Raw genomic sequence first — 21,891 nt, 5'->3', positions numbered from 1 at the left:
GGAATGAATGTCTCCCAAAAACAGGGCATTCTTTTTTCTTCAGTGATCTAAATTTCAGCAGTTTACACCAATTCTACTAAATGGAACATTTTTAGCATTGATCAAGAACTGTTACTGTCACCTAAGAAGCCATTTTGTGTCTCACAAGAAGCCAACAGGCACAATGACCAGAATGCGTACCATTAAGCATGTAGACATTTAAGACGGAAAAGAGACATAACTTACAGTTTTAGAGGAAAAAGCAAGTCGCCGAGATTCAGTTTTCAAGTGAAGAAGGCAAACGGACACGGACTTGGTCGAGCAGAGAATGTGAGCTCGCCACTAAATGCGGTGAACCCCGCCTAAACGGCTAGATTTAAAATAGCATAGAAAACAGAGAGCCTTCATATTCTCTGGCTACCAAAGCATCACATTTTAAGACAAAAAATCAATTTGGAAAATGTTCATTCTGCATTTCAATGAAACATTTTCTCATGGAACTACAGCACGTCAAGATTTTAAAAAATGATAATCATAAAGAACTTTGCAGTAACTCAATTTAGTCGTTACCCTATTTGTGATGCCTCGTTTATTTTGGCATTTCACTTGTCCGAGACGGATACGTTGGCAGTGTTTGTAGCAAACAAAGCTCATCTGAAATTGGCAAATAGTCTTTAAATGGAACAAAAAGGCACAAATAACCAAGAAATCTCCAGTACTGTATGATATACAGACTGTAAATTATTTATTTATTTTATTTGGGGGGGGGGTGAAGAAGACCCAACTGTTAACACCAAGATTTTTAACAACTAAAAAAGTACGCCTGGCCAAGACTCACATCACACCGAAATCCAGCCATTAGACTGTGTATATTTGCAGAGGAAAAAAAATGTATATATATATATTTATACATTATTAATAGATAACAGCAACTTCCACTGAACTTTCCAGAATAGTAATAGAGCAGGATGACTTCCGATTGAGCTCAGAGGGGCCAACATCCTCTGGGAGATTCACAGCTGAACATCCTGTCTGGCAACATCGACCGTCAATTCGGGCTCCTCAATGGCGACTGACTGAACGTTTGCAAAGCCTTTTCTGATTCGCACTTTGGCCTGCATTGTCATTATGTTTGCTATACCAAATGACTCCTATACCATTTTACGTTCTATATGACCATAGGAACATTCAAAATGATATTATTTTTTTATTGCAATAAAACCACTTATAAAAAAAAATTTCCAAAAAAATCTGCATTTATTGTTTTTGTAAAATTGAATGCTGGCCCGCGGCTTTGTTCACGTTTTACTTTTCGGCCCACTGTGTATTTGAGTTTGACACCCCTGTGCTAATGTGTCTAAAATGTTGGGAGGAAGCATGAATAATACCGGTAGAAATCTCATGAAAGCACAAGGAGAACATGCTGAATTCAGAAAGAAGACGTACGCCACCGTACGAACATTGCAAGTTCTGTTAAAAAAAAAAACAAGTGTCAGCAAAGCCTGCGATATCCTCCTCTGCCCGTTCTTGCCCGAACAAATCGACTTGAAGCTCTTGAGCACTTCCCGACAGTCATCTCCCAAAAACAACCAACCGGGGAAAAGTTCTCATTAAAAGCACATTCCTCGCATATGCCGATCGAGGTAAGCGTCTGAAAACAGGCAACCTTTTCACTCCCATACGGCTGACTTTTTGATAGACTAATAAATATTTTAGTTGGGAACAGCCCTCTGAAGAGATGTTTATGGTGCCAACTTACAAGTCTTTTCCAAGCGACGCCTTTTTTTTTTGTGTGTGTGTGTGGCACTCTTGAAAATGTAATGGGACTGGGAATTGTCAAGGAACCAGAGAGTGCGATTAAACATTGTTGTGAGCAAACCTTATTTCGTCACCTGGCTTGCCTGCTGCAAAAAAAAAAAAAAAGGCTCACACATAAAACATTCACAGAAGGAGAAAGTGCGCGAGGGCGTTTTGCAACTTTATCGTTATGGTCCAACAAACGCTTCCCTCTGAACAAAGCCCCCCCTCTTCTTCACAGGATAAGCATTTCCAGCTGGTTTCCCAAACATTGCAAATGAGATTGAATGGCCACCACAGATTGTGCCAGGTTTTCCTTATTTCCATCTCTCTATTTTTGCATAGTGGATATCCTTGTCTCAGGAGAAATGGTAGCCTGGGAAACTAGGCCACAGATCGACACGCTCGGAGTCCAATGCATAACTCGGAAAGGCTCAGCTCTCACAAGCGACGCTCCGACTATGATGCAAATAATCTGCTGGTATGTGTATTGTACATCACAAACACAAAAGTTCAAATATCACTTGGGCCTGATGCAAAATTTCTGATGGAATAATTGAGTGTTTACCAAGCAATGAACAAATAAAAAAATGTCACTTTAAAGTTTCATTTACAAGACATTGTTGTGGATCGATTGGATACATATACCGTGTAAATCAGTGGTAGGCGGTCAAGGCCTTCTGTGCTGGCCGAACAGAATCAAGAAAAAATTATCATATTCTTCACATTGATGTCATTATATCCGATAGTGTTGTATTTTTAAGTGAGAATTTTTATCCAATCAGAATTCAGCTAGCTCGTGTTGCCAGGCAGGTTTCATAATACCAGTAGCATGCTCTATTCGTTCGAGGCCTTCCGAGACAATCGTGCAGGCCTGTTCTGTGTCTCAAGAGAGCTTTTACAGTTGCTAGACAGTTGCGATAGCCAATCAGATCACAAGTTGGTTACAGTGAGCCTTCTCGCTGGCCTTGCGCTGAAGGTGATGAACGTGTTTCAAGATTGGATACTCACTCGTATACTTGATCCTCAATCTTATTTATTTATTAATTTATTTGCAAATATTCTCTTATTTTCTAATAAAAAAAAAAAAAAAGCTGTTGACAGGGGCGACAAAAGCCTGTAAAAGTTGAGGAATGCAAACAGCTGTTTGGAGCATTCCACACGTGAACAGGTTAATTGGATACGGTTAAGTGCCATAACGATTTAGAAAAGAAACATCCCTGAAAGGCTCGGTTATTAAAAAAGCGAGATTGGGTTGAGGGTCACCACTTGATAAACAAGTGTGTGAGCAAACGTTTCAGAACAAGATTTGTCAATGTATAAATGAAAGGACTTTAGGAATTTCATCAATCTGTGGTCCGTACGACGTATAATCATGAAAATATTCTGGAGAAATTGCTTCACGTAAGCGGCAAGGCCAAAAACCAACATTGAATGCACGTGAACTGCGATCCTACAGGCGGCGCTGCATTCAAAACCGGCATCATGTGAAGGATATTGCCACGTGTTTCTAAACACGTCGGAAAACCATTTTCAGTTAACACAGTCCGTCGCTGCATCTAACCAAAACTCTACCATGCAAAGACAAAACACATGCCCAAATTCTCATCTGAGAGCGAAGTGGAAAAGTGTATTCAGTGGTCTGACGAGTCCACATTTCAAATTGTGGTTTTTGTGTCGTCCGGGCCAAAGAGGAAGAGTACCAGTCTAGAGTGTTATCAGCGTAAAGTACAAAAACCAGCATCGGTGTACAGTATGGGGGTGTGCGAGTGGCCATGGCAAGGGTAACTTGCACATCTGTGAATTAGCGCTGAAAGGTACATGCAGGTTTTCGAGCAACATATGCTTCCAACGTAGTCATGTCTTACACGGATACTCCTACCTACTTCAGCAAGACCTTGACAAATCACATTCTGCATCATGTGTTACAACGGCGAGGTGTCGTTGTCAAAGAGTGTGCTTACTAGACTGACCTGCCTGAGGGCCATTATGAAGTGTAAAAATACAACAAAGGTGACCCGAGAGTGTTAAGAAGTTTTACATCAAGCAAAAAATTGAACGAAAAAATATCTAGTACAAAAACAGAACAACCCTCAAGTCCAAAAAAAAATATCTCAAGTACGAAAAGAAAATCTAGCAGTCAATGAAAATTAATAAGGTGGCTGACCGCGAATAACAAATTGTACGATTATAAAATTGTACTAACAACAGCTAATAAACCTGTAATTATTTATTAACAACATCTTAAAAATTTCACTTAAAAAAGTGAGGAAAAGCTCATCATTCTTAGTCTGTGTTGTATAATTTTTATAGAATTACTAAAACGATATTACGTTATATGACAACGGCCTATATCGTGCAAGATGTATTTCCTTCTCGCCCAGCGCATGAAACCCTGCCAGACAAACGCATCTTTGACTTCCAACATGGTGTAAATATGCAATCAAAGGAATGCCATTCGGAGCAGGTTATTGCTGCAACGTGTGCTGCTATTTGACGGGACATGTTTATCAGACATGAGCATGAATTCTCTTTGATGAGAAGATTTTTCCCACCTCGTGTATGCTTTTGTCACAACAGCTCGGCTGCATTAGTAGTTCGGATGCTACTGCATGAAATCGCACAGACAAAGATGAGCTAGCAAACTCACGTAGTGTTTCGATGGACTGCGCCTTTTTTCCACGTCCACCACTTTGACGTCCAGCACAGTCCGAACTTGCATCTTGACCCTGCAAAAGCTATACATAAACGGGCCTGGCAGACAGCTGCTGCAGTTCAAATCACGCCGAAAAAATCCCCGCATTCATCGCCGACTCCCAGACAGTTCGGAGAAACACGTCAGCTCCTCGTCGGCCAGTTTGCGAGTCTTCTCAATCCGATTAGAAATTTATCGACAGTCCGTTTAAAACAAAGCTGTGCGGTGACATACGCCGTCAGGGGGGAATATTGACTCCTCCGCTGCGCACAGAGCACACAAGAAGAAGGCAATCACTTGAAATTCGGGGGGAATTGAAGAGCGTCCCTTTGTGTCTGTCTCGGTGGCCACGAAATCCTCCGCATACCTGGACGTCACAGTCTGGTTGGATGCAAGATAGTCCAGCGCCAAACGACCGCCACCCCGCCACCAATATTCCAGTTGCCGCAGGGATTTCACGGAAACAGTGGGACGTGCTTCTCATACGTCCACGGAGCGACTTGGAATCAAATAAAGATTAACCGCATATCAGAAACCGAGGAGTATCGTAAAGAAGTTTTCTGCCAGGCTTTGCGGGAGATTGTTTTGTAATTGGAGGTCCACAAAGACGGTGCTGATTCATTGAATGGTTTCCAAGGCCGCGTCGGATCGGTTCGGCTGAACACTGCAGGCACTGAATCATGAGCTGCTTTCTGGCCGGAGACATGAGCAGCTGCAAGTGTGGCGACAGATGTTCCACCGGCGACCAATCCGATGCGAGCATTTGCCACGGGAACGCGCACACTCGCTGACTTTATGCTGCCCCCTGTACACTTTGCAACGCATGCACATGCATACGAGCGTTTGTTTATTTGACTACAATTTAAAATAAACAGAACAAACATTTTAAGAGGACCGAAATTGAATACATTTAGAGGTTAGGACGTCTTATTATTTCGTTTTTTCACTTCGTTGAAACGTTGCCATCAACAGAGGCCAGATATGGCCTTGGTGGTGAACCTTCATCCTTGAATTCTTTTTCACCACTCTCGCTTTCCTCCTGGCTAACAAATGAGTCACCTTTAGCGTCCAGTCGTGTCCTTTGAGATATTCTACTGTGAAATATCTTTTTTTTTGTTCAAATGTGAATAAAAGCTGAGAAATGTGATTTTTTTTTCGTAGTGGCATATTTTGAACAAAAAAAATAAACTTTCTGGTTGAAAAAACATTTATTATGCATTTCGAAAGAAATCACTGAATTCACTCTTCAATCTTTAAAGGGTACAGTAATTGCCACAAAAAAATACAAAAAACACAGTCCGCATGTTCATGAAAAATGATGGCATACATATTACATGATTACTTAATAAATATAACTTTGGAAGAAAAAAGCTAGTGAAGGATTTCCCAAATCTTTATTGTGTTTTAAAAATATAAACAGGCTCAGTTTAATGACTAACCCCCACCTAAAACATGGTAAAATAGTTATCTCTGGTGCTGATTATGTCGCTGTTGCACTCCAGTGATTTGAGAACCAGCTCAAGCACTGCTTTGCTCACGTTCACGCTGTGACGCTGTCTTACTGCAGACAGGATGTGCAAGATGTGGCAACCCTTCTCTCTATCTAAACAGACAAGGAAACTGCCGTGAGAACGCAGGTGACACCGTGTTCTACCAGCGGGACGTGGTACCGTTGACGTAAAACGGTGACACGTACACTTCTCTCGTTTTGTGTCCTCTCTGATTATGTCTTTAACTGCCATGAGTAGATCTTTATCCTGTGAAGTCACCTAGCAAGGAACAAAAGAGAGTCACAATTGTGCAACATCATTCTTCACACTGACCTTGAATGAATCCAAGTCATCTCTTCAGTTTCCTACAAAGAAGACTTCATCCTGGCAATTGACTCTGCGGTAGACAATGCCCCCATCCTGTAAAACTTGCAAGGCCTCTTTAAGGAGCATGCTGAGTTGCTGGCATGCCGACGGCCCCGCCACAGACTCCTAAAACAGTCGCATAGAATCATATTAATGTTCGTAAGCACCATCCAGTGAATGTGTCAGCGCCAGTCAACCGTGAGGCGTACCCGGTCTGCAGGTTCTGTTTCTGTGCCGCTGGGGATGAGAGGCTGCAAGAGGTCCTGAATATTGTAAGGTCTAAATTTGCTGACAGACCTCTGCTCCAGGAAATCTTTGATGATACGTGTTGCCTTACTGAGGGAACTGATTTGAGAGTCACTGAAAACCAGACGGGGCGGAAAATGGAGATGAAAACATTTTGGATCCCTTATAGAGTGCTTGGATTAAAAAATTGAGGGGGGCGAATGGGCTGAAACTCTTCACACGTGTGTCATTCTGGCACCAATAAATGTCTGATCGAAAACGGTAACTTAAATTCCAAAGGTTCGTCGTTCAATGTACAGTAAAGCAATTCCATTTTCCACTCGTTTCCAAATGTTGCCCCAATCAAACATGATTGCATGCAACACGGTCAACAAACGAGATGCTTCTGCAGATTCACACACCTGTCACTCATGACTTGGAACTTCTAATTTAACCATTTTGGCCCTTATGCGCCACCCTGTGTTAGAACCATGGAATTACATTTTTTAAAAAGAGGGGGGAAAAAACACAAATATGGGAATGTGATTCCATCACTGTTTTTGACCACACCATATATTATTTGGTTTGGCATGTATTTGTAAGCTTGGTATTGTTTTTGGACAGCATCTTTACCTTGCGGAGTTGGTTTGTAGAAGGAGTGGTTTGTCATAGAACTCTCTGTACAGCTGTAAAACCTCAATCATCCATTCAATCTGGACGGCCATCACTGGGTCGTTCACTCTATCTGAGAAACACAAAAGTGATGGCCACAAGATGGAGATCGGGTAAAAATCTGTGTCTGCGTGGTTGGCGATGAGCGCATGAAAGATCGTCATGTTTACGGTTGACCTATCATGAGACAGCACGACCTAAATGAAGCACAGCAGTTTTATGTATTTTTGTTGCGTGAGCAAATGACTTTGGCCATTGCAGCAGATTGGGAGGGTCATTACGAGCTGCGTTGCCAGACCAAAGTTACGTCACATTTTCTTCAACTAATCATTGGAAAACATCTCAAGTGTTTCTACAACCGCATATTGCAGGTTATTTGTGATGGGTTGTTCATTTTCTCACATGAACGTGCACACATTACCACTGGAGTGAAATGTAATGCATCAGAGTAGCTTTATACATATTGAGAATGGACACAAAATCTTGTTGGTAGCCTTCCATTTATAAAAGAAAAGCCCACAGAGGGTTTATGAGTACTGCAACTCTTGTCTTTACTAAAATAAGTAACTGATTCGTAAAACAGATAATGTAAAGGAACAATGCGAGCATTGCCGACTTCACTCACAGTAAGTGGAGGCTATAATCTCTCTCTGTTGTCGTGACGTCTTCACTGGTCCTCTGACTCGCAGAAGCTCTCCGATCTCTAGGCGGCAGTGGGTCTGCTGGCCCCGTTTCAGCTTTTTCAGCTCAACAGCAAGATTAAAGCATCCCTCAAGGTCATCCCTTGGGTTTCCCCTGTCTAGAGTTACAAAAATTAGAGATTGTACAGTTGTATTGATGATTACTGAAACATCAACTTTGCAATAATCAATTCCTTCTACTGGCATAGAATAAGAGGCGGACGACATCTTGGATTGATCACCAACCATTCAAACTGACCTGTAGACCTATAGGTAGTACCTATAACCTATTAATCAAGCATGCTGCTTTTAGGATTTTAGGAACAAGCTGCAATGACAACCTGGGCAAGTGTGGTGAAAACATGTAAACACAGTACAAAGAAATCCATATTCCATGCATTAATGTTAGTGATTAATACATGTGCTGTGCTTTATTTACCTTTCTTAGAAAATTGGGTAAATTAGTGCTTGCTTTTTCCTTATCATGATAGCACTTAATAAACACAATTTCACATTACCAGACTCCAACTCTTCTTTCATCAGGTCATTTTTCCAACACATGCAGTTTATGACACCAGTGCCATCGTCCACTGCAAATAAAGAGGGGGCGGGGACGACAGTTTCAGTTTATTTTGTTTAACATTATAACTAAAAACATGTTTTTTGGTTGTTTGTTTTCTATTCAGTAGATACTAGGAAGTACATGATGTTACTGCGCATATAGAGCAAAATTACCTCCATAACAGAAGAAGTCGTCTCTTTCCCTCTTATAAACGACCGTCCCAAGAACATCAACCTTGTGGATCGGATGTGACTTGTAGAAATAAATACCTGATACAGAAAACAACGATAGATTAGTGTTGTGGTGTTGGTGCATTGTTAAATCAAAGCTCTTGGAGAGTAGAAGGCATGCAAGCAACAGTACCTGCCACTTGAGAGGATTCCCGCATGAGGAGGATATCTGCGATATGGAGCTTGGCGAAAGCAGAAAAGATCGGGTCCAATCCCCACAACATGGATGGAAGCTCTTCTGCAGGATCCATTGAACCTGCCTAATGCCGATAATTAATTTAGGCAGACATAATTAATTTAGACATCAGATGGTTATACTTTAGATGCATTTCCTCAGTGGAGCACTAGCGAGCAAGTAAGCTAGCTACGATTAGAGCTTTACGACTCGAACCAAAACATTGGTCACGTGACACATTTGTTATTGTTGTTTTTTAAAAGGTTTTTTTTTTAGTTACGTGGTCGTATATGTGTGTGAATGTGAAGTGTTATATTTTAATATGTGGTATAAATTCGTATAGTTTAATTTTAAAACCACCGTTTAAACAGCGCGCCTTCGAAGAATACTGATGCAACCTGGGACTTGTAGTTAAACCTGCACACAATAGTACAAAGGAAACAATGCCACATGCCGAACCCAACGGTGTCAGAAGCTCTCACTCGAATGCAGCTGTTATCATGTAAACACTAATTTCCCCCAAAACGTTCGGTTTAGTTGGTCTTCCTCGTAGAAGAGGGCGACAAACGACATTTGTCCGCGCCAACTATCAACAACAGCGTGAAGTAAGAGAAACACGACGTCGCGCGCACGCGTGGACGCGCATTGATACTAAATCCGCTAGATTACCAAACCCATAGCGAGGAAGGATGAATGTTTTAGATGAATGTTTTAGCTAATGTAGAAGAACGTGCAATCTCCAACATAATCCGACTTTAAAAGTTTTTAATATTTTTTTTGCTCCTCGGAACTACTTGGAAGGACATTCGCTTTACTTCTTTCCCATTTTGGTTGAGGAAGGAAACCCACGGGGCCATTGGTCGCCCAGAGTAGGTACAAGCCCTTAGTACGCCTTTACAAAAAAAAAGGGGGGTGGGAATGAATGGCATTGTTCGGGTGGATTTCTGATGTCAGGACGAGTCCCGGAGAATCAACAGCGTTTGGACGAGCCAAGTGATCCACGATGTACAAAGGAGTACCCAATTCTGTGGACTGGTCATTCGAGTGTCAGAGGCTAAGCTAGGTTTTGGACTGTTCTCAAAGCTGCCGTGGTAATCACACTTTACGACTCTTCTCTTCTTTATACATGGTGCCACAAAAGAAAGAGATTGACATTTCCACTCGTTCCAGCCATTTCTAAGCGAATCCCCTATGCTTCAATATGTCATTCTTTAACTTACGTAAAATATTTAAATTGGGATCTGAGAAAAAGAAGAAACAATATGAGCATGTCCGTAGAGATGAAAACCCGGAGGAAATATGGAGCATTATCGGTGAATTGGGAGATGGAGCCTTTGGGAAAGTTTTCAAGGTAAGTTCAGTCAAACTGTTGGTCTTCTTTTAAATGTAGATCAGTTTGTGTAACTGTATAACTCTACCCAGAAGGCTTCTAGCACCAAGCGCCAGAAGTGTCAGCTGAGCCTGTTTTTTTAAAAAAAATTTTTTTTTTTTTTTTTTATTGAGACCCACCCACCATCCATAAAAGACACAAACAACCTTGTGATAGAACTCTGTCAAATATGGCTTCTTATTCCACATGATTGGCTAAATCTCATCAATGGAGAGCTGTTCTCACACAGCTAATAGCAGTAAATCATGGGATTTTTTCTTATTATATTGTATATGTATATTCACCAGCTGTTAGTAATTGGTTCTAGAATTTGCATGGCCAAAGTAGAAAAGAACTGTTGAAATGAACTTGTGTGTTGCAAGAACAGTGACAGAGTCCAATATTTCCTTGCAAGTACTGAGTGGTTACTTGGGATTGTTTTTTTTTCTGTGGAGATAGACAAAGAAGAAAACTTTGAAGAAGAAAATTCACAGAATCAGCAAGAATTTGTAATTAACCTTGTCAGTTTTGATTTGATTTGTTTACGCACAAGATAAATACCAGTCCCCATGAGTCTTTTTCATCCTGTAAATTGAAGTATCGTGCACATTTATGCAACATGGGCGTTTTTGAGGAAATCAAGAATCTTTCAAACCATTAGTCTGTGTCACCAGAAATAGTCTTTCTTAGCCAAGATTTTTTTTTACCTCGTTACACATTGTGCCATTTCCACACAACTCGTAATCATGTTGCACAAGTGGCTAAACTTGCTTCAGACCAGATCAACCGAAAGCACAGTACAGTATTAAAGTGAACTCGTAAATTTACGTTTACTGTAAAACATGAACATTAAAAGCCATCACTGACTGTAGTGAAACACATTGGGTGACTTTCATGCGATCAAGTCCATCTCAGTGACTGAAGGCGTGAATGTGGTTATAAATGCTTGTCTGCCTCTGTGTCTTGATTGAACACAGACTGAAATTACAAATTCTTCTCCGAGCAAACAATTAGAAGTAAAGCATCTCAGGCCTAAATTTAAAGGTCGCACTTGCACAGGCAAACGAAGCCTAGCTTCCAAGTAAATCACAGCAGGTAGCGTTTGCACATTTCAAGTGAGAAATGTCTCAGCAAGTGCATTGACATTCCTTTACGACCAAAGCGTTGCTAAACACTCGTTTACACTTCCCCCAAATCGACAGTCCCCGGGGTGAAAATTCATTTTGTTCTTTTTGTTCAGTTGTCAAGTCATTTAGGCGCTGCTGTTCTCTGCTGAGTTCTCAACTTGATTTTGTTGTAAATTAGTGCCATCATGTTCAATGGATGCCCCAAATATTTACATTTCATTTCAAAGTGTTGCATAACCTTTTTGCTTTCTGAAGCAACAGCATATAAGACGCAACCATTTTGAGCCAGCTTGCGGAAGAATAGAAAAGATGTCTGTGCTTTTATTTTTAACAATTCTTTGTCCAACGGCAATTGACGCTGCGACTCCATGCGCCTTTGACTCGATCCGCACACGAACCGTCGTCCGCCCATTCTAGATCCTTACCAAACGATGCACACTGGAGTTTTTACCAAAATCCATAAGAATGCATTTTCATAATCGCCCCTTTGCATTCTCCAGGCTCAGAACAAACAGACGGGTGTCCTCGCCGCTGCCAAAGTCATTGACACAAAGACTGAGGAAGAATTGGAGGACTACATGGTAGAAATTGACATCCTGGCCTCATGTGATCACCAAAATATTGTCAAGCTGCTTGATGCTTTCTATTTTGAGGGCAAACTCTGGGTGAGTAACTGCATGCAAAAGTGAACCCCAATTAGTGTGCAACACATAAAACCTCAACCGGTTTATAGCTGCTTTGCAAAATGTTTCAAAACGTGTTTATTGATCAACCACTGCACCTCTTATCATGTTTGGTTTTGTTTTCAACAAAGCAGTTCACCCTGCTTGAATTTTGTAAGATGATGTAAGACATCCACAGCCTCTTACATGCCGTATGCTTATCAATTGTCACGGCTAAAGTTCACAGGACGAATTAAATAGCTTTTAGCTGTTAATCATCATACAGGTTTACTATAGCGCTGTCAATATTGCACCTTTTTTTTTTAGCTGGACTGTATTTAAATTGCTACCCTTTGGTGTTATGAAATATTATATTATATTTATTATATTATTTGACTGGACGTACCCTCCTTGGATGCCTTAAACCGTAAGGGCAAAATATCTGGATGCTTGCTGATTTGCACAATGCTTTCAAGTATGGGAGGAAACGGCAAGCGCAGCCCATGAACGATGCCGCTACTCTGTGGGACGCTTTGTCCAACAATTCAGCCGTTAAAACAACTGCTCGCCTACAGTAGTGAGCATGTTGAATAGCCAAGATTGTGTGCAGTCTTGAGTCATTGTGACTCTTGTATAGGCTTTGTTTCTATAAGTGGATCAGTCTTCAAAAAAAAATAAAAATAAAGCTCCTCTCGATCTTGGAATGCCAATAAACCTCATTGAAAAGTTTGGGCGTACATGTGCTAAAACAATTGATTTCGAATACGGAGCGGCTATAACTAAAACAAGTGCCTCAATGAACACATCAAACTAAATATTTTTTATTCAGTGGTTAAACTTACTTCCCTTCTTTTTATCAGTCATCTGTGTAGATTTTCAATATTTCTTGCGCAAAGTAACAAATGCGCACCATCCTCAAAGACGGCCATCGATTTTAAAAACATGCAAAAAGACAAGTTGTGGAAAATCTGCTCCACCTCACTACATTCCCACTACTTTAGGGCCCGTGTCCATAGAAACTGTAATCCTATTTACAGCAGAAGGCCGAAGGCCTATCATAAGAGGTCGTGCTAGTAGCTACGTGAAACTGTTTCTACAATGTAACCCCAACTGGGCCAATCCTCTTACAGCAACAGCCCGATTGAAAGATTCGAAATGGCTTTTAAGAGCTCACAGTCCTTCGCGACTTCACGTAGGCAGCGTTGATGCTGAGATTCTCGGAGACAAGATGATTCATTTACATGATGATTAATTACATTCATTAGCTCCCCCCCCGCCCCACCACGTGTTGCTACGAGAAACATCCAGTGCCGTATATCAGAACTGATTGTTTCATCTTGCGTGATCACGCAGAGATTTTAAATCATAAATGATCAGCTTCATATTGCTTTTTGCTTATTTAAATGTTTTAACAACTCAGCCTTAGTTTATGCATGGGAATGATAACGAGTCTGCCATCAATCACTAAAAACAATGTCTTCTCCCCCCTCACCAATGTTGGTAGATTCTCATTGAGTTCTGTGCAGGCGGGGCTGTTGATGCTGTGATGCTAGGTGAGTCTTGTTATATATCTTTCTTTTTTATTGAACTTCTAAGCAGCGTGCATTACACCCACATCTGTGCAACGATGATTTATTTAATTTCCATAAATGTTGCTATCTGTCATTTTTCACTTTGGCAGAACTGGAGAGACCTCTGACAGAACCACAGATTAAGGTGGTGTGCCGGCAGACCCTTCAGGCCCTCGTCTACCTCCACGACATTAAAATCATCCACCGAGACCTTAAGGCTGGCAACATTCTGCTCACTCTAGATGGTGATGTTAAATTAGGTAAGGTAAAAATTCGGATTGGATTCTTGGATATTCTCGCAATATCGATTTGTTGAACTGCTTGTTTTGTGTACGCTTGGCAATAATCTCCAGGTATTTTTCTCAGTGTCTGAGATTTACATTCCGGAAATAGTACAATGATACCACTATGCTCACATTCGGTATCGTACCGAGTTACGTGTGCTTCTGATCTTTTATGCGGATTATGCGTTCACATGACTCCTCCGGGCTCATTATATTATTACGGTGGTTTTACAACTCGTGTGCATTACATAAGTCGCTATTCTTCTACGGCGTAATAAAGAAGGTTCCCAGATATTTGTAGCCATGATTGTTAACATTTTATAAATATTGCAATAAAATGTAATAATATCTTGGAATCTACCAAAGAAATACAAGTCACCTCTTTTTGTTGGACGGATCCTCAGGGCTTGCTACAAAAAGATCTCTGCATTTATTTTCTTTTGACCAATACAAACTTGAGCTAAAAAGTTGTTGTATTTGTCACGAGATGGTCAACTTAATCCCATGAAACAATTTAAGGAGTAACCGGGGGAACCTTCTCCTCTTTGTGACTCATACACACGTCGATTCACTTTGCATTGAATGTGCGGCACTGAAAAAGAGTGAACACCCGAGTGTGTGTGCACGTGCATGCTGGTGAACCATAGTTTTTCATTTTGGCATTTTCTTTTGGTTATATGACTGCGTTACGTTTGTATAGTGAATATAGCTGTCCTGTGACGACAATATGACTTGATTGATTCATATATTTTTAATTCCATGAATTCTAGCTGACTTTGGAGTTTCTGCTAGAAACACCAAAACACTTCAGAGGAGAGATTCATTCATTGGGACGCCATATTGGTGAGTGTAAAATAAGAAAATGTATACATACATGTTTTTGGAGAGTTCTGTAAAACAAATTTAGGTGCTAATATCATTGTGTTACTCCCCCAAAAAATAAATTCCACAACTTTGTTGTTAATGCTAATTGTTGCATTGCAGGATGGCCCCTGAAGTGGTCATGTGTGAGACATCAAAGGACCGTCCATACGACTACAAAGCCGATATCTGGTCACTCGGAGTCACCCTGATTGAGCTGGCACAAATTGAGCCCCCCAATCACGAAATGAACCCCATGAGAGTCCTTCTGAAAATTGCCAAGTCGGAGCCCCCTACGCTGATGCAGCCATCACGTTGGTGAGTCACTGGACAAAACACGTTCAGCGGTAAATAACTGCTCAGGAGGTAGTATATGCAGACAGATGTGCCATGTGGTTGATCAAACCTGTGACGCATCGCGATGACTGATTTAGCATCTTGAAATAGCACGTCTGAAATGCAGGCACAAACCTTCCCGCAAAGTGGGGCCAGTGTGGCGCAGACACAATGAGCTCTTTTCCACTCGTGTAAAATCACAAGAAAGAATAATGCCTTATTACTTGTGACAAAAATCCTTTCGGCTCTGTGCTTCTTACATCTGGGCCATTTCAGCACACTGTGACATTTCGTGCTGCTGTCTTCCAGAGTTTATTATTTACTTATTTTTTTTAGGCATGCTACCTTTGAAACGCAATGTGAGGCACAATGATCACCTACATCCAATTGTCACGCACCCAACATGAGTTAAATCAAACAAAACATGGCTTGTATGTGATTGGTGTCTTGCCGAAAATGAAAGGAGCAATAATTTTATTTTCTGTAATGCTGTAATGTGATTGTTTCACTTCCTCTGACATTTCCAATTGCATCACTTCCAACTTATTGAGTTCATCAAAGAGGCACTGAGAGTCGGCAGCCTGTCATAGCAGCTCCATTAACTTTCTCCTTTATTTGTACTCCCCCCCCCCTTTTTTTTTTAATCACATTTAGTAGTCTAATTGCTGTACTAAACAGGCTGCTCTACCGTCTTTTAGCTGTGATTGTTATTGCCTGTCTATGCTCGGGGCTTTTTTTCTTCATTTGTTTTTGATGCTCTTCTACAGCTGCGTGAAACTACTCCGCTTCAAACATTCCCGTCCTCTATGCTTATTTCCTGAAGGCAATATGGAGTGTCAGTGAGAAAAGGATTGAGAAGGACAAGAGAGTTAAACTGTTCCTTTTTTTTAATTTTTTTTTTAAATCATTATGATTGTGAGGGTCCTTATAAACAAACGTGACAAACAAAACAGAGTGTAAAAACACTTTGGCTCATTAGATAATTTTAAGAAAACATTCAGCTCCAAATGTCTGGCAGGATGCCTTATTTTATTATTTCATATAAGTTACGTTCTTAAATCCTAAGCAACCATATTTGACAATAGGAGTTTTTTTTTTCTTTTAATGAGCAAAAATCAATGAAGACAAAGTTCAATTGATTTGATTACTTACGTGATCTGCTAAAGTACTCGTTTCTACGTCTTTTTTTTCCTCCAGTATACATTGTAAAAACATTTTTTAAAAAAATGGTTTTTTTTTCAAATGAGCTTTAAGTTTGACTAACAGTGTTTTTTTTTTTTTGTTTTTTTTACTCTTTTAGGTCCCCAGAATTCAGTGATTTCTTAAAGCGTTGTCTGGACAAAAATGTGGACAACAGGTGGAGTGCAGCACAACTTTTGCAGGTGACGAAATGAAATAAAATCTTTCTACCGGTTAAAACTTTATCGCAGAAAATAAATGGCGATCCTTGCACATGGATACCACTTCTCTCTTTTTTTGCCAAATTCAAATCAATTAAAAGTAATAAGCCGGAGAGGCCATCTGTTTACATGCCCATGTTCAGGTCCAGTTCAGTCCACGTGTTTGTGTTTGAAAGACACGTCTTACTTGTGTTTTAGCAGACATAGCAGAGATGTTTTTTTGTTTTTTTTACGTTGCCAGTGCATGTTTGCTATTAATTGCATTTCTCTTGGTCTTGTTTGCAGCATTCATTTGTGTCCAGTGTGACAGGCAGCAAGCCTCTGAGGGAGATAATAGCTGAAGCCAAGGCTGAGGTGACCGAGGAGATTGAAGAGCACAAAGAGGAAGAGGAAGAAGAAGAAATGGAAACAAACATGGTGTGTTAACCTGTAAAATGCATCTTTTTTTTTTCCACTAAATTTTGAGCTGAAGGGTGCAGTGTACCAATTGCAAATATGCTCAAAAGGTACATTGTGCCTCTATGCGATAAAAAACAAACAAACAGATCATTTCATAACAAGTGAGTCCTAAAAAAACCATCCTATCTACCTTTGCTGCAGGGCCATAAACGTGCTCCCTCTGATGTCAGTGTTGCAAGTTCGGAAGATGAGAAGGTTCCACTCTCTCCCACCATTTTGGAATCCGTCCCTGAGAAGGGTGAACCACGACTGCCCGTCGCTACACCCAATGAGATTCCGGGAGCCAACCATGTGCCGGTCACCAGCTTGGTGGAGGATTCCAATATCCCTGCAGCCCCCGAGCATGCAGAAAAGATTCAAGGTCATATCGGGAGAATGGAGGATGTCCAACCTGGCAAGGCCTTGTCAATCCCACCTGCAAAGGAAATGGAGCAGCTTGCGATAGCTTCTGAAAACGAAAAGGAAGATGACACGGCTGAGGTTCCAGCCAATCTGCACCCGACTTCCGAGATTTCAAAAGATGAGGCATCTCCGGAGAAAAGAATGATTACTGTCGAGGAATCCATCACAAAAGCACAAGAGGACTCACACAAACCGAGTCAAGGTGACCTTCTCTCAAAAGAGGAAAATGAAGAGAAGCCTTTAGCAAAGATGAATGCGGGAGATGAGAAGATTATTCCAGACACGGCTAAAGACAACAATTCCGACTCTGGTCGGAGCTCAACTACAGATAATAGCAGTGTGGACCTCAATCTGTCTATCTCCAGCTTTCTGTCCAAAACAAAAGAGCCCGGATCCGTTTCCATCCAGGTACCACGCAGCAATTCTACGATAATATTGTACAACCCGTGGATGATCAAACGTTGTCAAAATGTTGTAAACAACGTCTCCTGTTGTGTTTTCCCAGGAGACAAAGCGCCAGAAAAAGACATTGAAAAAGACACGCAAATTCATTGTGGATGGAGTGGAAGTTAGTGTGACGACATCAAAGATCATTACCGACAATGACACAAAGAACGAGGAAATGAGATTCCTGAGGTATAAATCTGCCGGCAGCTATTATTCACTTATCGGAAAAATAACATTTACTTGAAAGAAAGCAAACCATTCCTTACTTGCAAATGTTTGTTTGTTTTTTCTCTTACGATCTTCTCGCCGATCTTGCTCTACTTTGCCAGACGCCAGGAACTAAGGGAGTTGCGTCTTCTGCAGAAGGAGGAGCAGAGGGCCCAGCAGCAGCTCAGCAATAAGCTTCACCAGCAGAAAGAGCAGATTTACCGCCGCTTTGAACAGGAGACCACAGTGAGTTACCACAGTAGTCGTATTGGGATTAATTTCAACACCCACGTTAGATTACTTGTTTTGTTTTGTAGGTGATCTTTTTTTGGGGGGATTTTTACCATCTATGGTGAACCCCACATCCCCTCCGATCCACACCTACAGATTATATAAACAGTATGATAACCAAGGGCAAAAAAAAGTTTTTTTTGTTCCATTATATTTATTCATGATTAATCTTTTTTTTTCAGCCTCACAATATCCATATTAATCATGCTCTAACAAGGAATTGATAGCTTGTTTGTTAAACAAAAAAAATAAACAAGATCATGCCATCACAATTAAAAAATTAAAAAATCCCAATTTCCATAATTGCCCAGCCCTAGTTTAAAGAATGGTTATCTCTAATAAAGACATTTTTTTAAGAGAGGGGGAAAAAAAACACGCACCAAAAATGTGCCGAACTGTGTCTCAAAAACGGAGGAACAGACCCTACTGTGGGTGACCGGGACCGTGCCACCCCTCACGTGCACTATTTATACCCTCTGTTTTTTTGCATGCTTTCTTTATATGATTCGATTTAGTTTTTCACACAAGTCTTGTGTGCTTCCAGAGTAAAAAGCGTCAGTATGACCAGGAGGTCGAGAACCTCGAGCGGCAGCAGAAGCAGACCATCGAGAGGCTGGAACAGGAACACACCAACCGACTGAGGGATGAGGCCAAACGCATCAAATCTGAGCAGGACAAAGAGTTGTCCAAGTATCAGAACTTGCTGAAAAACCGGAAAAAGGAGGTCAGGGCTGAGTCCGGTTTGTTTGGTCTTATTTTTGACAGAAACATCTGTCTCATTCGGAGGGTTCCCTTTTCACGGGAATGGCAGCATTAAGAACACGATTTACTAAGTTCCTTTTTATGTCTTCAAATAGGAGCAAGAGTTTCTTCAAAAGCAGCAGCAGGATCTTGACAGCGCTCTGAAGAAAATTATCCAGCAGCACAAACATGAGCTGGCCACCATCGAGCGAGACTGCCTCAACCACAAGCAGCAGCTTCTTCGAGGTAATGATAAGTGCTCGTATGGTTTTCATGCCTGTGGTTTTTGTTGCTGCGTGCCAACAATCAGAAAAAGTCCGTAGTAATTCGTTTTCGAACTACGTGTCATTAGTTTGCAAATTTAGAATAAAATCACTGGAATCCATAAACACTTGTTTTAACAAATGTGCTCAAAATAGAGAACATATGTGGCTGGCCCACTTTTTGTGTGAGTGCTTTTATTTTATTCACCCAAACAGCAGAAGCTCCGTTTGCCCATTCACTGTGACTTCTGGCATTCTGCGTTACATTTTCTTCACGTTAGATAAGCAGTAATCCCGCACTCTACTGTGACCACATTCCTGCCTCCCTCCCTCTTCGATGTGTGAACAGCATCTTATTATTGCACATTAAGCACGCGCTGGACGACTTAGTATGCACTGAAAAACACTTCTGAGAAATACTTGCTGAACTAAGTCACGGGAGTCTGGAATAGACATTAAGAACTACGACATGAAGTTTTCTCAGGGAGCAAAGACGACTTTGCAGTTTCAAATTTCTTTGGTGATGGCTGCGCACAAGCACCGACAGGAAAGCCTTCCTTCATTTTCCGCACCGTTTATGCTGTGCGAGTCGCAGGCAAGCTGGAGTCGATTTCGGGGAAAAGAGGTGGGGTTCTGGACTGATCAGCAATCATTGACCGGGCAATAGTGATAGGCACCTTTACTTTACTGCAATCGACTGCTGCTCCAACCTTTGCACTTTGCGTCTGTCTCCACATAGCAAGGGAGGCTGCCATGTGGGAGCTGGAAGAGCGTCATCTGCAGGAGAAACACCAGCTGTTCAAGCAGCAGCTGAAAGACCAATACTTCATGCAACGACACCAGCTGCTGAAAAGACATGAAAAAGTGTGCCTCGTCGTCCCGCTCGCACTTGCACTTGTTTTTTTCAATTTATGTCTCAATAATTTTTTTTTTTCCGAGCATGGGACCTGACATCATTTTATTTCTTCCCCTGCAGGAGATGGAGCAAATGCAGCGTTACAACCAGCGACTGATTGAAGAGATGAAGAACAAGCAGACTCAGGAAAGAGCCAGACTGCCGAAGATTCAGCGCAGCGAGGCCAAGACCCGCATGGCCATGTTCAAGAAAAGTCTTCGCATCACCGGGGCTGCTGTCACGCCAGAGCAGGAGCGAGAGAAGGTCAAACAGGTAACAACGATGCGGTGGAAAAAGTTCTTTAGTCATTCAAAAATTATTATATTTTTAGATGATTATTTTCACTTTTATTTATTCTCAATTTTGGCAGTTTTGCTCCTCCACAGAACAATGAAGCAAGCAATTGTAAATCCAATTTCACGTCATATGACCCTTTAAAATGTAGCGTCACTTTTTCAGTTTGCAATTCAAGAAGAAAAAAGACAAAAGAACGAGCGACTCCACCAACAACAGAAACATGAAAACCAGATGCGAGACTTACAGCTGCAATGTGACGCCAACGTCCGAGAGCTGCAGCAGTTGCAAGTACGTCTTGCAAACGGCTATTTCCGGTGCAAAATATCCACGCGGCAGACATTGACACCTTTTTGTGCTCTGCATTCACAGAACGAGAAGTGCCATCTGCTGATCGAACATGAAACGCAGAAGCTGAAGGAGCTTGATGAGGAGCATAGCGTGGAGCTGAAAGAATGGCGAGAAAAGCTACGACCCAGAAAGACGGTAAGACTTCTCACAATGAATGTAAAATCAGTCATATAAATTGGAATGTGATACACCGGTACATCAATATATTGCTGAATTATAATCTGCCCAACTTGTGCACTGTACAAGAATCACTGCATGTTATCCTTTCCACTGGTGGCCCACAGGCCCTGGAAGAAGAATTTGCCAGGAAGTTGCAGGAACAGGAAATGTTTTTTAAGATGAGCGGAGAGTCTGAGTGCCTTAACCCCTCGGCACAGAGTCGCATTTCCAAGTTCTACCCCATCCCCAGCGTCCAGTCCACCGGTTTCTAGGCCAACCCTCGGCAGATGGACCGATGCGGCTGAGCCTGTGCCTTCCTCTCCGACTTGGGCCGCCAGCAGAGGATGTTGCAGGTTTTCCCTCTCTGATCACCTGTTTGCTATATCGCGTTTCATTTGCCCACATCTGCCTCCTCACATTCATTAAAGCACAAATTATTTTCCCCAAACAGTCCAGTGCCTGTAAAATTGGAGGTTGCAGGCGTTCTGGTATGTCGTGTTTTTTTCTGGTTCACAATTTTGTACCAGCCCACGAATGAAATTTGAAAAGCACTCAAACATATTCTTGTAACGTTAATTGGTCAAATAAGATTTGTGGTCGTCTTGTATTGACGATGATACTCTAAGTAGTATTACATACTCTATCCCTATTGTAGAATCTTGGGTAGAGATGCATCTGCCGTTAGATACCAGTTGAGCCCTTTGCGTTGTTTTTTTTCTCTGAATGCCTTTCTGACTCAATAAATGCGAAATGAGCAGTAAATGGCAGATGCCATTCTTGTCAGTTATACAAAACAGTGGAAGGTGATATTGTTCTTCAGCTAGCCACAATCACACATTTTAAACAAGAGAACAACCGTTCTACTGCAGATGTGTTGTGAAATGTCCCATAAATGATAGCA

The 21,891-nt window shown here is 41.4% G+C and overlaps 3 protein-coding genes across 7 annotated transcripts in view; 1 reads left to right on the top strand and 2 right to left on the bottom strand.

Moving 5' to 3' along the window:
- Positions 1-5,159, bottom strand: part of sh3pxd2aa (SH3 and PX domains 2Aa) — a 36,840-nt gene extending 31,681 nt beyond the window's left edge. For all 3 annotated transcript variants that reach the window (XM_088302585.1, XM_088302587.1, XM_088302586.1), the window contains exon 1: positions 4,427-5,159. In XM_088302585.1, coding sequence (XP_088158711.1) covers positions 4,427-4,579 — 153 coding nt within the window. In that variant the 5' untranslated portion in view covers positions 4,580-5,159. The remainder of the gene's footprint in view (positions 1-4,426) is intronic.
- A 689-nt stretch (positions 5,160-5,848) lies between these two features.
- Positions 5,849-9,497, bottom strand: stn1 (STN1 subunit of CST complex). 3 transcript variants are annotated; one of them, XM_088302728.1, is made up of 10 exons: positions 9,354-9,497; positions 8,830-8,956; positions 8,640-8,735; positions 8,423-8,494; positions 7,850-8,023; positions 7,186-7,297; positions 6,537-6,687; positions 6,331-6,453; positions 6,168-6,240; positions 5,849-6,074 (listed from the first exon to the last, which is right to left on the bottom strand). In XM_088302728.1, exons 2-10 carry the CDS (start codon positions 8,945-8,947, stop codon positions 5,917-5,919), a joined length of 1,077 nt encoding a protein of 358 aa, XP_088158854.1. In that variant the 5' UTR covers positions 8,948-8,956; positions 9,354-9,497; the 3' UTR covers positions 5,849-5,916. The 3 variants fall into 3 exon arrangements, with proteins under 3 accessions (XP_088158854.1, XP_088158853.1, XP_088158856.1); XM_088302727.1 differs by having other exon boundaries at positions 9,232-9,364; XM_088302730.1 differs by lacking the exon at positions 9,354-9,497 and having other exon boundaries at positions 5,983-6,091; positions 8,830-9,114.
- Positions 9,498-9,578: 81 nt separating this feature from the next.
- On the top strand, positions 9,579-21,789 carry LOC148332804 (STE20-like serine/threonine-protein kinase). The gene is made up of 18 exons (XM_088302734.1): positions 9,579-10,222; positions 11,868-12,032; positions 13,534-13,582; positions 13,711-13,860; positions 14,655-14,727; positions 14,869-15,063; positions 16,382-16,463; positions 16,767-16,898; positions 17,082-17,750; positions 17,848-17,978; positions 18,119-18,242; positions 18,832-19,011; positions 19,145-19,274; positions 20,031-20,155; positions 20,268-20,459; positions 20,646-20,771; positions 20,853-20,966; positions 21,116-21,789. The coding sequence occupies exons 1-18, from the start codon at positions 10,073-10,075 to the stop codon at positions 21,260-21,262; spliced, it is 2,934 nt and encodes a 977-aa protein (XP_088158860.1). The 5' UTR covers positions 9,579-10,072; the 3' UTR covers positions 21,263-21,789.
- The last annotated feature ends 102 nt before the right edge of the window (positions 21,790-21,891 follow it).

This window comes from Idiotropiscis lumnitzeri, chromosome 8 (assembly GCF_059441095.1).
Source record: "Idiotropiscis lumnitzeri isolate Australia: NSW breed Sydney's pygmy pipehorse chromosome 8, RoL_Ilum_1.0, whole genome shotgun sequence".
Taxonomy (NCBI): domain Eukaryota; kingdom Metazoa; phylum Chordata; class Actinopteri; order Syngnathiformes; family Syngnathidae; genus Idiotropiscis; species Idiotropiscis lumnitzeri.
This window is presented reverse-complemented; position numbering and strand designations above follow the sequence as displayed.

Coding starts and splice junctions, on each gene's coding strand:
- stn1 (XM_088302728.1), bottom strand. CDS start 8,947: ATGGATCCTGCAGAAGAGCTTCCATCCATGTTGTGGGGATTGGACCCG. Junction 8,736..8,829: donor GGAATCCTCTCAAGTGGCAG/GTACTGTTGCTT, acceptor TTTCTGTATCAG/GTATTTATTTCTACAAGTCA. Junction 7,298..7,849: donor GATTATAGCCTCCACTTACT/GTGAGTGAAGTC, acceptor TGTGTTTCTCAG/ATAGAGTGAACGACCCAGTG.
- LOC148332804 (XM_088302734.1), top strand. CDS start 10,073: ATGTCATTCTTTAACTTACGTAAAATATTTAAATTGGGATCTGAGAAA. Junction 18,243..18,831: donor GCTTTGAACAGGAGACCACA/GTGAGTTACCAC, acceptor GTGTGCTTCCAG/AGTAAAAAGCGTCAGTATGA. Junction 19,012..19,144: donor TGAAAAACCGGAAAAAGGAG/GTCAGGGCTGAG, acceptor GTCTTCAAATAG/GAGCAAGAGTTTCTTCAAAA.